The sequence below is a fragment of the Meriones unguiculatus genome, chromosome 1 (assembly GCF_030254825.1).
Source record: "Meriones unguiculatus strain TT.TT164.6M chromosome 1, Bangor_MerUng_6.1, whole genome shotgun sequence".
NCBI classification, from domain to species: Eukaryota; Metazoa; Chordata; class Mammalia; order Rodentia; family Muridae; genus Meriones; species Meriones unguiculatus.
This window is the reverse complement of record NC_083349.1, coordinates 109168985-109181660: the sequence shown is the minus strand read 5'-3', so window position 1 is coordinate 109181660 and position 12676 is coordinate 109168985. Positions and strand designations below refer to the sequence as shown.

The 12676-nt window shown below is 52.3% G+C and overlaps 1 protein-coding gene across 1 annotated transcript; it reads left to right on the top strand.

The window, feature by feature from the left end:
• The first annotated feature begins 1085 nt into the window (after positions 1 to 1085).
• Positions 1086 to 12217, top strand: Slc35f6 (solute carrier family 35 member F6). The gene is made up of 6 exons (XM_021635459.2): positions 1086 to 1242; positions 8295 to 8367; positions 9049 to 9220; positions 9420 to 9632; positions 10277 to 10387; positions 10943 to 12217. Exons 1-6 carry the CDS (start codon positions 1166 to 1168, stop codon positions 11413 to 11415), a joined length of 1119 nt encoding a protein of 372 aa, XP_021491134.1. The 5' UTR covers positions 1086 to 1165; the 3' UTR covers positions 11416 to 12217.
• Positions 12218 to 12676: the final 459 nt, after the last annotated feature.

The window sequence follows — 12676 nt, the reverse complement described above, 5'->3', positions numbered from 1 at the left end:
AGATTACACTGACAGGGAAGAGGAAGTTGAGCAGCTGGCACCTGAGAACCCACTCCCCTAAGTTGGCCTCTGATCTCCACATGCACTGTCATTTTTTTTTTTTTTAATTGAAAGCCAGTCATGAACTGGAGCCCATCTTGGAGTATATAATGAGCTAGAGGCCAGTCTGGGTTATATAACACGATCCTGCCTCCAAAACTAATTATTAAATGCTAGAAATCCTCTACACACAAACCTAGGGCTGGTCTTTTAGTACGGATGCCTCTGACCAGTATTTACTGTTTATCCTGAAGTAAGTGTGGAAGTGTAGTGCAGAAACTATACGGAAGCCATAGTGTTTGGGAGCCAAAAAAACCTGAGTTCATACTCCCAACACACACACACACACAGAGAGAGAGAAAGAGAGAGAGAGAGAGAGAGAGAGAGAGAGAGAGAGAGAGAGAGCGCCACTCATACGCATGACCTGAAATCTTTGGCCTTCTCTGGGTTTAGGTTTTAGTTTTATTTTAATTATTTATGTACTTAGTCTCAGGCTGGTCTCAGACTCCTTATATAGTGGAAACTGGCCCTGATCATTCTGCCTTTACCTTTCAAGTGCTGGGATTGCCAACAAACCCAGTTTGCTCTTTTTGGGTTTTAGCTGTAAAAAAAACCTTCCTGGAAGTTGGAACTCTACTCTAATGCCCCTTTACTGAAAGATGTGTGCAATTCAACGGGCTGGAATCCCTAGGGACATCTCCCAGGCCTCCAGTTCCCTGGTGAGAGAAGATTCCCACGCTGTGCTGATTACCAAATCGCCAGGCTCAATCTCTCAAAAAGTCTCTAAGACCGCCTAAGCATCTCTGCATGATCCCAAGTGCCTATTTTACAAACTGGGAGGCCAAGGAGCTGGGAGTGTACGCGCGGACGTACAGGGCTCGTTTGGAACTCATGAGGCACCAGCAGTGCCAAAAAATAAAAACAAGAGCAAAGGGAGCCTGGCCAGGGACCCTGCAGGGTCCGATCTTCTCCAGCTCCAGAGCAGCAGACCCGCAGCAGCTCCGGGGCGGGGCCAGCGGGAACAGGCGGGACCCAGTGAGGATCATGTGACTCCCGGCCCGGAAGCTCTTGAGTCGAAGACCCGGGTTGGAGGTGCTGGTTCAAGTGATCTCTCGTGTTCCCCACTATGGCCTGGACCAAGTACCAGCTGTTCCTGGCCGGGCTTATGCTGGTCACCGGTTCCATCAATACGCTTTCAGCAAAGTGAGTCTGGGTCGGGCCGGGAGGGGCCTGCTGGGCCCGTGGGTTCGGACACCCTGCGCCCTGTCCTGTCCTCCGCCTGTCCGCTACTCCCCAGCCCCACCAGCGCAGAGAGCTCAGATGCGCTAGTGAGAGGCCGTGAGAATGCGGGCATCTGAAGGCCGCTTTGATTCGCGGTCACTTCTGTCTCTGAGCCTCAGTTTCCTCATCTTTGAACCGAACGCTTGGATCGGTTCCTCCTGTCGGCGCTCTGGTTGCTGTGCCCAGAGACTGAGCGCGTCAGGGTCCGGGGGGCTCCTGCAGTGGCCGAGCTGAAGGGATGGTGAGGTCGGGAGAAGCTGACCACGGGTCGTTCATGGGGAAAGAAAGGGAGAGACGCATCTTGGATGCTTGGTTGGGACTCTTTGTGTCTCAGGTCTAGAGGCAGGAAAGAGAATGGCCAACTGCAAGTGGCTTGTTCAGATGCCCAACGGGACTTTTTCCCTCCATGATAAGAGGACACACCGTCCTGAGGAGTGGCTTGTTGAAAGTGGTAGGATTAGAATACCAGCACAAAGGCAGGTGGTAGAGACCAGTCGCAGACAGAATGAAGCCACAGGGATCAAAGTGTCTGGCTGGGAGAAGGGTCCTTAACCCAAACCAGAAAGGTAGTTGGGTACTTCAGCTCAGGTGTGCGGGAGTAACAGTCTTCAGAGGTTGGGAGCTAAGGACCAAGCAATCACAAAGCTGAGAAACCCAACGTGGCCCTCTCCATGCTAAGCAGAAAGGCCTGTCCTTGATCTTGGCAGTTCTTTGTCACTTTATCTGCCTCCGCCTCAGGGCAAGGCCTTTCTTCATATATTCACCATCTAAAGGAGCAAGCAGCACCCATCCTGTGTCCAGTGTGTACATAGACAACAGTGGACCATGCTCCTCTCCAAGTCAGGCCTCAGTTTCTTAACTGGGCCCTGCTAGGCAAGAGGAGTTGGTGTGGTGATGCCCAATAAAAGGTCTCCTGACCTCTAGGGAGGAGCTCTGGGCATCCTGGGCTTTCTGTGCATCGAGAAGCTAGCTGGCTTCGAGCCTTGTGTAGCCGTTTCTTATTTACTTCTCAGGTTTCTTTTACCTCACAAAGTCTATCAAAGCTGTCACTTGCCTAGGAGAGAAGTAGTCACTTCATAAGGAGCCTACAGTGTGGGAGAGAAGAGGTGACAAGAGAAACTCTCTGGTGCTGAGATATTTATTTGCCAGGTGGAAGAGACAGGTGTGTATACATACGCCAGTCACGGGGCGGGGAAACTCTCCCCTCTCCTAAAAGAGGGCACAGTCACCCCAGAGTGGGGCCTGTGCATTTCTTGGGCTTGTTTCCGGTGTCTTATGATGGATCACACCAGCCAAGGACTGCCTCTTATGTGGCTATTAGCCTGTCCAGGCTGCTGTCCCCAGGAAGAATCCAAATGGTCATTTTGCTGCTTAGATAAACCAAGCTGACTCAGTCCTTCCTTTAAAAACCTCCAAACCGGTCAGGTAGGAAGCCAAGGCATCCTCAGTCCCAGGAAGCCCCACCCTTTGAAGCTGCTGGAGAGTCTGGAAGAAGGCTCCCAGGTGAGAGTCTTAACCTTTGATCCTGCCCTTTGCCCTGCTACCTAGTGTGTGGCCTCTCAGGAGACCCCAACCCCCATCCTGAGGTAGGGGCCCAGAGGGACTGTAAACAGTGCCCTAAAGTAAACAGGGAGAAAGATACTCTGGGAGAAAGAGGGTGGGGGAGCAACTAGCCTACCATGATGTGAGCTCCTGGTTGAAAACAGCATTGCTGGCTGGTGGTTTACACTCTTTATGGCCACATCAGTAAGGGCAGCCAAGACACAGCACCCAAGCCTGCCAGGTTACAGGCTATCTACCTTACCATACTTTTGCATGAGCTCAGGGAGAGAAGTAGTTGAGTTCGTCGTCCCTTGATTGGAAACTGAGGCACCAAATGGTTCAGTTACATGCAACTTGAACTCACTTCGAAAGTGAGGGCTTCGATCTGAACGAGTCAATCCTCGAATCTGTACACTTGGCTACCAGTCGGGGTGGGTATCTCACCATCCGTTTCTGGAGACTGATTGATTATATATTAATTTATCTTTCGAATTATAGCTGTCCTGACCTCAGGACCCTCCTGCCTTCATGTCCCAAGTACTAGGTTTACAGTCAGACACCACCAAGCCCATGGGCATCTCATTAATGTTATGAGCAGAAACCATCCAGTCTGATCCCTACAGTTTATAAAAGTAGCTTCAAAAGAAGTTGCTTTTTTGTGACTTGGCTTACTGATGTCAAGAGGGATTGGCACCCAGGCTGAAGACTTTAATCCCATTCTCATCCTAGTCCTTAGGGCTGTACTGCTGAAAAGTCCTGGCTCTGTGGGGTGTCCTCTCTTAGCTCCCACACTGTGTAGAAGGGGCAGTCCTAGAAATAGCACCTCCTACTCCCACCCCCACCATCAGGGTCCTCCTGATGGGACTAGAGAGCAAGCTTCTACAGGCCAGGGAATCCTGTCAGCCGTCCCACTTGCTCATCTTAAGAGCCTTTGGCAGACTTTGCATGTCTCACGTGTAAGAGGAGCTGATTGCTGCCTTTCCCAAAGTCCCTGGGGACCCTGGCAGCTTCAGATGAAGCGCCTGAGAGCATGTGTTGCCTACCCAGCAGGGACCACAGGTCAGCCCTCTTCTGCCCTCTCAGCAGCTTTTAGAAGACCACAGAGAGCTATCACATGCCCAGAGGGAGAAAAGCCTGAATTGCAGCGTTGAATAATCCTCACACCCCTGTCTGGGTGTTGGCCAAGGTCCCCTCCCTGGGAAGTTTTTCTTCTCCTTTCAGTGGCCATTTCCTCATCCCCTCACCAGGCACTTGTTGACTATATATATCCTTGAGCTAGTATGTCTGCCTGATTCAGTGCCAATGGCTGGAACCCATTTCAGAGCCTCAGGATCCAGATCCAGCTGAGGTGCTCTGTGAGAGGAAGAACCCAGGGTCAGACAGAACCTCGTGCTCCCTCCGAAGCTCCTGAGGCAGTCCCATGCCCAGCTTCTGCAGGTTGAAGAGCTCACACAACCATGGAGGGGCTTAGGAGCCTGACTTACCTCCACCTGTGGGCAGGAGACCCCACATGGTATCACCAGGCCTCTTTAGAGACAGAGCACCCACTGCCCCTGCCCATTGGGTTCTATGAGTGGTTTGGCATTGTTGCTTCAGTGTGGCTATGGGACCAGCTTGAGAGAGCCTGTTAGGAGGTCAGTGCGGTAGGATGTAGAGACTGCGAGATTTGGAAGCTGTGTGAGAGGAGGCGCCGGGCCTCTATGAGCCTTAGTCTCCTCAGCTGTAAAAATGGGTATGATAGTCTCTGCCCTGTTTCCCCCCACAAAACTGTAGGAAGGTCTTCTCACCAACAGCAATTGGGGGAGGGCTGGCCACCGTGTATCCTCATGGGCCTCCTGCCCAGGGGGAGGTCATGTCCTTCTGAAGACCCCTGGATGAGAGACAAAGATTCTGTCTCACTGGTTTGACATTCTGTGGATTCAGGAGGAAATGGCAGCAATTCTGCAGGAATCAGCACTGACTGGACGTTGCAGACATTTCTTCAGTCTCTGCCGTCAGCGGTGATGAGCTTTGAGTGTGGGCAAGGAAGTCCTGCTACAAGTGACTCAGCACCCAGCAGAGTTCCCCACCACACAGCCTGCCTGCTGAGGCTCAGGGAACCCTGGGAGAAGCTGGCCTCTGCCAGCAGAGAGCATACGCTCCTAGGGCTTCAGAAGAAGATGTCCAGAGAGAACAGAGTCCTATCTGCAGGGCTGGCCTTCTCCTCGCCTCAGGAGGAATGGTCTGGAGTAAGAAGGTTTAGGAAAGGTTGAGAGCCAGAAAGCACGGAACTAGATGTTAGCATTCCCAGTACCAGCTCTGGCTACCAGCCCTATTTTACACGATGAGTCCTCTGGCCCGTCACAGACCCTAAGTACCTCCATCTGTCAAATAAGGGGTTTTGCATGATGATGCCAAGCTTTTTTTAGTTCCACATGTCATAGCTGTGGGACTTTGGAGACACCACCCAGAACTCCTCTGCCTCAGGCAGCAGAGAGTGTCCAGAGACCGAATGCTCCCCAAGGAACTTGTAAGCCAAAGCCCAGTAAGGCCACTCTGACCCCACCCAGGTAATGGCTGCACAGGTAATGGAAGAGGAAAGGGAAATAAAATGGCATGAGTTGAACACCTGCCAGAGCCCTGGAGTACAGGGCTTGCGTTATCTACTACTTTTGACACCTGTTAACGTTGGCCTGGGAATCCCTGGACCCCATCCAGCCTCTGTGACCCAAGCCTGAGCCTCCTGAGTGTTCTTTGTTTCCGACAGTAAACTGCAGCAGAGCTAGACCACAGATGTGCATGTTGTCAATTGGAAATACCCAAACTTCTCTCTGCATCCCGAGCCTGAGTCACCCTCTAAAACAATGGTCCCTTTGAGGCTTAATCCAACCCTCCCATGCAGTGTGCTCTGTGCAGGCCTGGCCCAGGCGGTACTCAAAGAATTGGTGAAAAGCCACGTTTGTGGTGGTGCACGCCTTTAGCCACAGCAGAAGCAGGTGGAACTCTGTGAGTTCCAGACCAGCCTAGTCTACATAGTTAGTTTTCGGCCAGCCAGGACTACATCATGAGACCCTGTCTCAAAGGAAGAAATGTCTGGGGGCAGGGAGGGCCTCTGGAGAGATGTTGGGGAAGCACTTCCTGGCAGCAAAGCGCCCTCTGACTTTAGGGGTCATGGCTGTCCTCCTCAGACACTTTAAGGCTGCACTTTGGATCTTGTCTCTGAAACATGCATGGTGAGCCAAGACCCCTACTCGTGCCTCCTCCCAGGCCTGAAAAGACGGACTGGGCTGGGAGCTGACACCTGTTTGGAGAGGTTTTTAGATACAAAGAGATTCCATTTCTCTAGTGGGACGCCAGCCAAGCAATGCCTGTCCAGACAAACCAGGCCTACCTTATGGAGAAAGCCTGGACAGGTTGTAATGAGAAAGTCTCAGCTGGGCAGCCAGCCAGCCAACTGCCTACAAAACTGTTGCTGTTGCATCATCAGGGGCCACCTCAGACTGTGGGAAGTCAGTTTCATGGACACTGGGCATGAGGTCACAGCACCTATCACACTCACAAGCGAGGGTCTGGCAGGCTCAGCCACTCAGCAGAACCTCTTGGCTGTGCAGTGGTGTGCCGGGAGCAGTGGGTGGAGGATGGACTTGGGCGCTAAACACATTCAGACCTCAGTGAGCCTGGGACCAGAAGGAGCATTAGGTGTGAGCTGCAGAGCAGCCCAGTGTGTCCTGGGTAATGGACACACTGCTAGGTCTAGGTCTAGAGGGTCTTCCTGAGTGTCAGTCTGTAATTGAAAGGTACAGCACCACGATGAGGAAATTGCTTCCATTTTGCGTGTAGGTGGCAACAGTTCAGAATGATAGGTGTAAGATGTCTGATGTGTTCTGGGAAGCCCAGAGCTGGATGGAGACCGATTACACCATCAGTCTCCATCTGTGGTGGCACTCACTGGCATGCTAACCCAGGTCGGGTGCCGCACATGTTAGTAAGCATTAGAAGGGCTCTCCGGGCTGTGAGAGATCCAGCGATCATGTCCTGGGCCTGAGTGCCTCTCTAGATCAGAGGCTTGGTTGGTTGGTTGTTGTAAGACCCTGGTGTGTAAATTATCCGCCTGTTTCAGTTGTTGTCTTCAAAGGCTTACTGACTCTGTCTGCTAACCTAGGCCTAGTCCTGGAAGCCTCTAGCCTCCATACAGGCTAACCTAGGCCCAGAATGTTTTCAGCCTCTGACTTAACTGCTTAATAAGCTCACCCTTTCTTCTTCTTGCTGAGCTCTGGGCTGGCAGGCTCAACTCAACTGTATTGACTCAAAACTCCTCTCCCAACTGACTTAATTAGTCTGGCCTTTCTCTCAGCCTATTAATTGCTCTGCTTGGCCTCAAACTAAGTCCAGCAATCTTTTGTAATCTCCTGGCTTCTTCTCATTTTATGGGTTAGTCAGTCTTCACCTGAGTTTTCTCTGCAACCTCTCTCTATTACTGTCTCAGTAAACCGCCTCTTTTCTCTGCATTGCCCCATAAGTAGCTTCCCTTTCTCTTCTTGTGAGAGTTGCTCATATCCTGTTCTGTCAAATCTTTCTCTGATTCATTACTTTTTCTGCCTCAATTAGGCATCACTTTCAAACATGGGTGCTTCCTTCTGCAAACTACCTTTACCTTCATTGTTTGGGATTAAAAGCATGTACCACCATGCCTGGACCTAAGCTTTTCTTTACCGGAAACTTGCTCTATACCAGATTTGCTTACCTCTGTCTCTTGGATTAAAGGCATGTTTGTATTCCAGCCGGATCACAAAGACCTAAAAGGTCTTTGGATGTAATCTCTTGCCAGAACAGCCATGTTCTGAATTAAAATTTCTCTACACTGGTGACCCATCAGCCAAAAATAACGGCACAGAGACTGTTTAAAGTTTCAAAGCCTAGGCCTTAGCTGGGCAGACTCTCAACTAGCTCATTTAATTTAACCCAACCACCTAGCCCCGTCTGGCCACTTTTCATGTGTCTCCTGCCAAAACGACCCTCCTCTTTCTTCTTCCCAGAGTTTCTTTCTCTGCCCAGAAGTTCTGCCTTCCACTTCCCATCCTAGCTATTCCTGTCCTAGATTATATAGTGAGACTTTGTCTTGGAGGTTAAAAAAGACTGTGTGTGTGTGGGGGGGGAAATCACCTCCTTTTTTGCCATGTGTATGTTTAATAAACTAAATTTCAAGCCGTGGCTTTAATTTTGAGAAGCAGTGGTTATAACATGCTTCATATAAACAACACTAATGTAATAATACCTGATTTCTATAAGTTGCAGGCACACAAGTGCTGTGACTCTGCATTCATAAGTTGATGGAATATATCATAAAACCCCTCCCCATGGAGACAGGCTCCTCTGGGGCTGACTGTGAGTCCTGCCTGGCGGAGACTCCCATCGTGCTACTGCCCGTCTGACCTTCCGTCTCTGTGCTGCAGGTGGGCTGACAACTTCAAAGCTGAAGGCTGTGGAGGAAGCGAGGAGCACAGCTTCAGCCACCCCTTCCTCCAGGTACCAACCATACCCTCCTGCCCATCTCCCAGGCTTCTTCCAGGCACCCTGGGGGCCAGTCACTTTCCTGACCAAGAGATGAAGCGACCCTGATTTCCCCCAAAGCCATCTACCTCTCTCCTCTCCCAGAATAGGGCCAGAGTCTCAAGAGCACCTCTGGAAGGGGCATAGTCCTCTGTGGGAGGTCTGCATGAGTCCTGACAAATGAACGGCCATGCTCTCACCATGACCCCCCTGACACATGGAATGTATTAGTTCCAGTGTTTTGGACATCTCCCTGGAGCCCAGAATTTCATGGGGATAGGGACAATGAAAGACACCCTATTTCTGGTCAGAGTTGGAAGACTCAGGTTTATTCCCCTGTGTGTTAGCAGCTGGCTTTCAGCCCTTCCAGGAGCCTTTGAACCTGTCTGAGTCTGTTTCTGTGTCTGGATTGTAAAAGATTGGCCCAGTGGGTTGATTTTTACGCCATGCCACACCCCCACAGGGTGTCCGGTGAGATGTCCTGGGGTCCCCGTGACAGGCCCCTGGATGGCGTCAGAGCTGTTCTGCTTTTGTCTGTTTGACATTTTGAGGTTCTAGGTAAGCTCTGAAATGCAGCTATATTAAACAAAAAGCAGTGCCACTAAAGGCGGCCCCAGAGACCCTGCAGCGCTGAGTCCTCAAATCTCATCCCTTCAGGCAGTGGGCATGTTCCTGGGAGAGTTTTCGTGCCTCGCTGCCTTCTACCTGCTCCAGTGCCGAGCCACAAGGCAGTCAGATTCCAGTGTGGAGCCCCAGCAGCCCTTCTCCGCCCTACTTTTCCTGCCCCCAGCCCTGTGTGACATGACTGGGACCAGCCTCATGTACGTGAGTAAGTAACCTGGCCAGGGAGGCCATGCTTACGGGACCACCAGTGACTAAGCACCCACCACCCACCTACCCTATCACTCCCCAACAGACTTCACTCTCAGGGCCAAGCTCATCTTGTTCCTTACCCTCTGGGGACATTTTGGTGGCAGCCAGCCTTTGCCCTTAACCTCCAATAATCACGACTTTCTTTCCTTTGCTAGGCCTGAACATGACCACTGCCTCAAGCTTCCAGATGCTGCGGGGCGCAGTGATCATCTTCACAGGCCTGTTCTCAGTGGCCTTCCTGAACCGAAGGCTGTTGCCAAGCCAGTGGCTGGGCATCCTGACCACCATTGCGGGACTGGTGGTGGTTGGCCTGGCTGACTTCCTGAGCAAGCATGACAGTGAACACAAGCTCAGTGAAGTGATCACAGGTGAGGTCAGGTGGGAACCGGAGGCTGCTTCTCCTGTCCCCTCCCCTCTGGAAGTCTAGCATGACGCCATCCCCCAGCTTGATCCATGCTCTGCCATGTGTGTCTGTGTGTCTGTGTCTGTGTGTGTCTGTCCTGGGTTGGACCATGTACCAACTCTTGATGGGTAGAAGTGTGAGGGAGACCAGAAGAATATGACTGCATCAAGAAAGAGAGACAAGCAGCATGAGGAGCCTGTGCGGTCCTGCAGCTCATGCTCACAAATCCAAACTGCTGGTTTGGAGAGGGACAGAAGGACCAGTTACGGACACATACAACCCAGACCCCAGGAGGAACTACCGTGGCACATTTTACAATGATGAGCTCTAGCCAGAGTCCCATTTAAACCTGAAGTGTCTTGTCTCAAGCGTGTTGCTCCTGAAAGGACCTGCCTACCCCAGGTGCAATTCTCAGGCCGAGGAAGGTCTCTGAACCTCTGGAACCCCGGGTGTGTTTGCTGTCCTACCCTCAGGCCTAGAAGTCAGGACCCATAGTCAACCCTGAAAAATCGGGCAACCGACTTGCCACTCCGTCCCTGGATCCTCTTGTCACCGCCCCCCACCCTGGTTCCAGGGAGCCCTGCTTCACGTGAGCCTCTTTCTCCTCAGGTGACTTGTTGATCATCATGGCCCAGATCATCGTTGCCATCCAGATGGTGCTAGAGGAGAAATTTGTGTACAAGCACGACATCCACCCACTCAGGGCGGTGGGCATTGAGGGTGCGTGTGGGTGCAGGCCTCGGGGAGGGCGGTAGCAGGTGGGACAGGCATGCCGAGGCGGCCTGTGCTGTGAAATGTGTAAAAGTGGAGCGCAGGACCACTGCTTGATAGAGCGGGCCTCTATAGAGGCCATGGGTCAGGGGAGAGGAGACAGGGGAAAACGAGCGAGTCACCCCTTTAGAGGAGGTTGCAGCCAGGAAGGGGCCAGACAGCACACTTGAGCTTCAGCCAGATAGAGGCAGGTACCTCCTTTGCTGGACAGTTCTCAGTCTCTTGGGACAGGAAAGGTGACGTTGGAGCCACAACTCCCAACAGGCAGGAGGAGGGAAGAGAGACTTTCTGGCAGGGCAATGGCGTGAGTTGCTAGTTGTGAGTTTGGGAGCCGGTGAGTAGTCATTTGAATGCAGTATAGGTTTGACACGGAGGCAGACGGACAGATCCCAGGAGTGGACCACAGGAACACAGGTTCAGAGATGCGAGGCGGCCTGCCTGTGGGCCGTGCCGGGAGGCCCCGGGGAGGGTGGAGAATGTGACGCACTCCCTTGCTTCCCCCAGGCTTCTTTGGCTTTGTGATCCTCTCGCTGCTCCTTATACCCATGTACTACACGCCAGCCGGCTCCTTCAGCGGGAACCCCCGGGGGACGCTGGAGGATGCTCTGGATGCCTTCTGCCAGGTGGGCCGACAGCCGCTGATCGCCGTGGCCCTGCTGGGCAACATCAGCAGCATCGCCTTCTTCAACTTTTCGGGCATCAGCGTCACCAAGGAACTGAGCGCCACCACCCGCATGGTGCTGGACAGCTTGCGCACCGTTGTCATCTGGGCCGTGACCCTCGCGCTGGGCTGGGAGGTCTTCCACCCCCTGCAGATCCTTGGTTTCCTCATCCTCCTCCTGGGCGCTGCCCTCTACAATGGGCTGCACCGTCCGCTGCTGGCCTGCCTGTCCAGTGGCTGCCGCCTCCCTACCCAGGAGGGAGAGCAAGAGAGACTGCTGGGTGACAGCCGGACTCCCATCAATGAAGCCAGCTGAGCCCACCGTGGGCTCTCTGCTGTCGCTGGATGGCTGGGGCCATGCAGACTGGTGGGCCACGAGTGCCCTGTCCCCAAGGCCCTTGCCCCACCCCTCCCTACTGACCCCTCTGGGCAGCTGCTGCCAGAGAGGATGACAGGACACCAGGTCCTCTTTTATTCTTGATGCCTGTGATGTTGGGACGCGGCCCCCACGGGCCTGGATATGGTAGTCGCTCTCAGCCTCCTTCTAGTTCTGCTGCACTAGAAGCAAATTGTGAACTTGACTGGCAGGAATTTACAACCCCAGTATTTTTGTGTTACACACTAACTTGTCATGGTAGATTATTTAGCTTATGAGGCATAAGCTACAAAGACATCAGTGAACAGGCTCACATCAGAACTAAGAGACACATTCTCCAAACTTGAGAGATACTCCTTAAGCCTGTGTGAAGAACCTAGCAGGCTGTGCTGCAGACTCAGTGTGTGCTGCAGACCCAGTGCGTGCACCAGGTGTGTGCACCAGGCCTGTCCACTCTGCAGCGAGGGTATACATGATGTGCCCTTGGTGCCTTGCACCCCAACATCCTGTGGGTCTCTGATTGTCACTAGCCTCAGAAAAGAGGTGTGGTACAAAGGTACCTCTACTCCTTGTGATTTTTTTTTCTTTTTTTTTTCTTATCTTTTTTTTTTTTTACATTGTACAGCCCTGGCTGTCCTGGAATTCATCATGTAGACCGGGGTAGCCTCAAACTCACAAGAGGTCCACCTGTCTCTAACTTCCTCAGTGCTGGAATTAAAAGTGCACGTCATCATAGCCAACACTTCTTTGATGTCTTGATGTTCTGTTTTTCATACTCCAAGGCTCCTCTGGGAAAGTCTATAGGGGGAGTCCAGGCAGCCCTTAGAAGTCACTTCACAAACCCATTTTGTTGAGTCGCGTTGTGTTGTGTTTGAAGCAAGGTCTTTCTTATTGTGTAGCACCAGCATTCAACTTCCTATGTAACCCAGAGCTGGCTTCAAACTCAGTCCTTCTGCCTCAGCCTGAAATGACAGGAATCTGCCACCAGCAGAGCTTCCGTTTTAAGGTAAGGAGACTGAAGTCCAGAATTGCAACCTGTTTGGCAAGAGGAATCTGTGTCTGGCCATCAGCTTGGGCCAAAGACCTGGGAGAGCCCTGATCTACGCGTCTGTGTGACTGTTAGTGAGAGCTAGAGCAGGCATGGCTCACAGCCCCACTTCCAGCAATCCAGACCACAGTGCCCACCAGGATGGCAGACTTA

What these genes read in the sequence shown, in the direction of transcription:
- Slc35f6 (XM_021635459.2), top strand. Translation starts at nt 1,166, where the DNA reads ATGGCCTGGACCAAGTACCAGCTGTTCCTGGCCGGGCTTATGCTGGTC. An exon ending in ATCAATACGCTTTCAGCAAA is followed by an intron (nt 1,243 to 8,294) that starts GTGAGTCTGGGT and finishes TCTGTGCTGCAG; the next exon opens with GTGGGCTGACAACTTCAAAG. An exon ending in GACCAGCCTCATGTACGTGA is followed by an intron (nt 9,221 to 9,419) that starts GTAAGTAACCTG and finishes TTCCTTTGCTAG; the next exon opens with GCCTGAACATGACCACTGCC.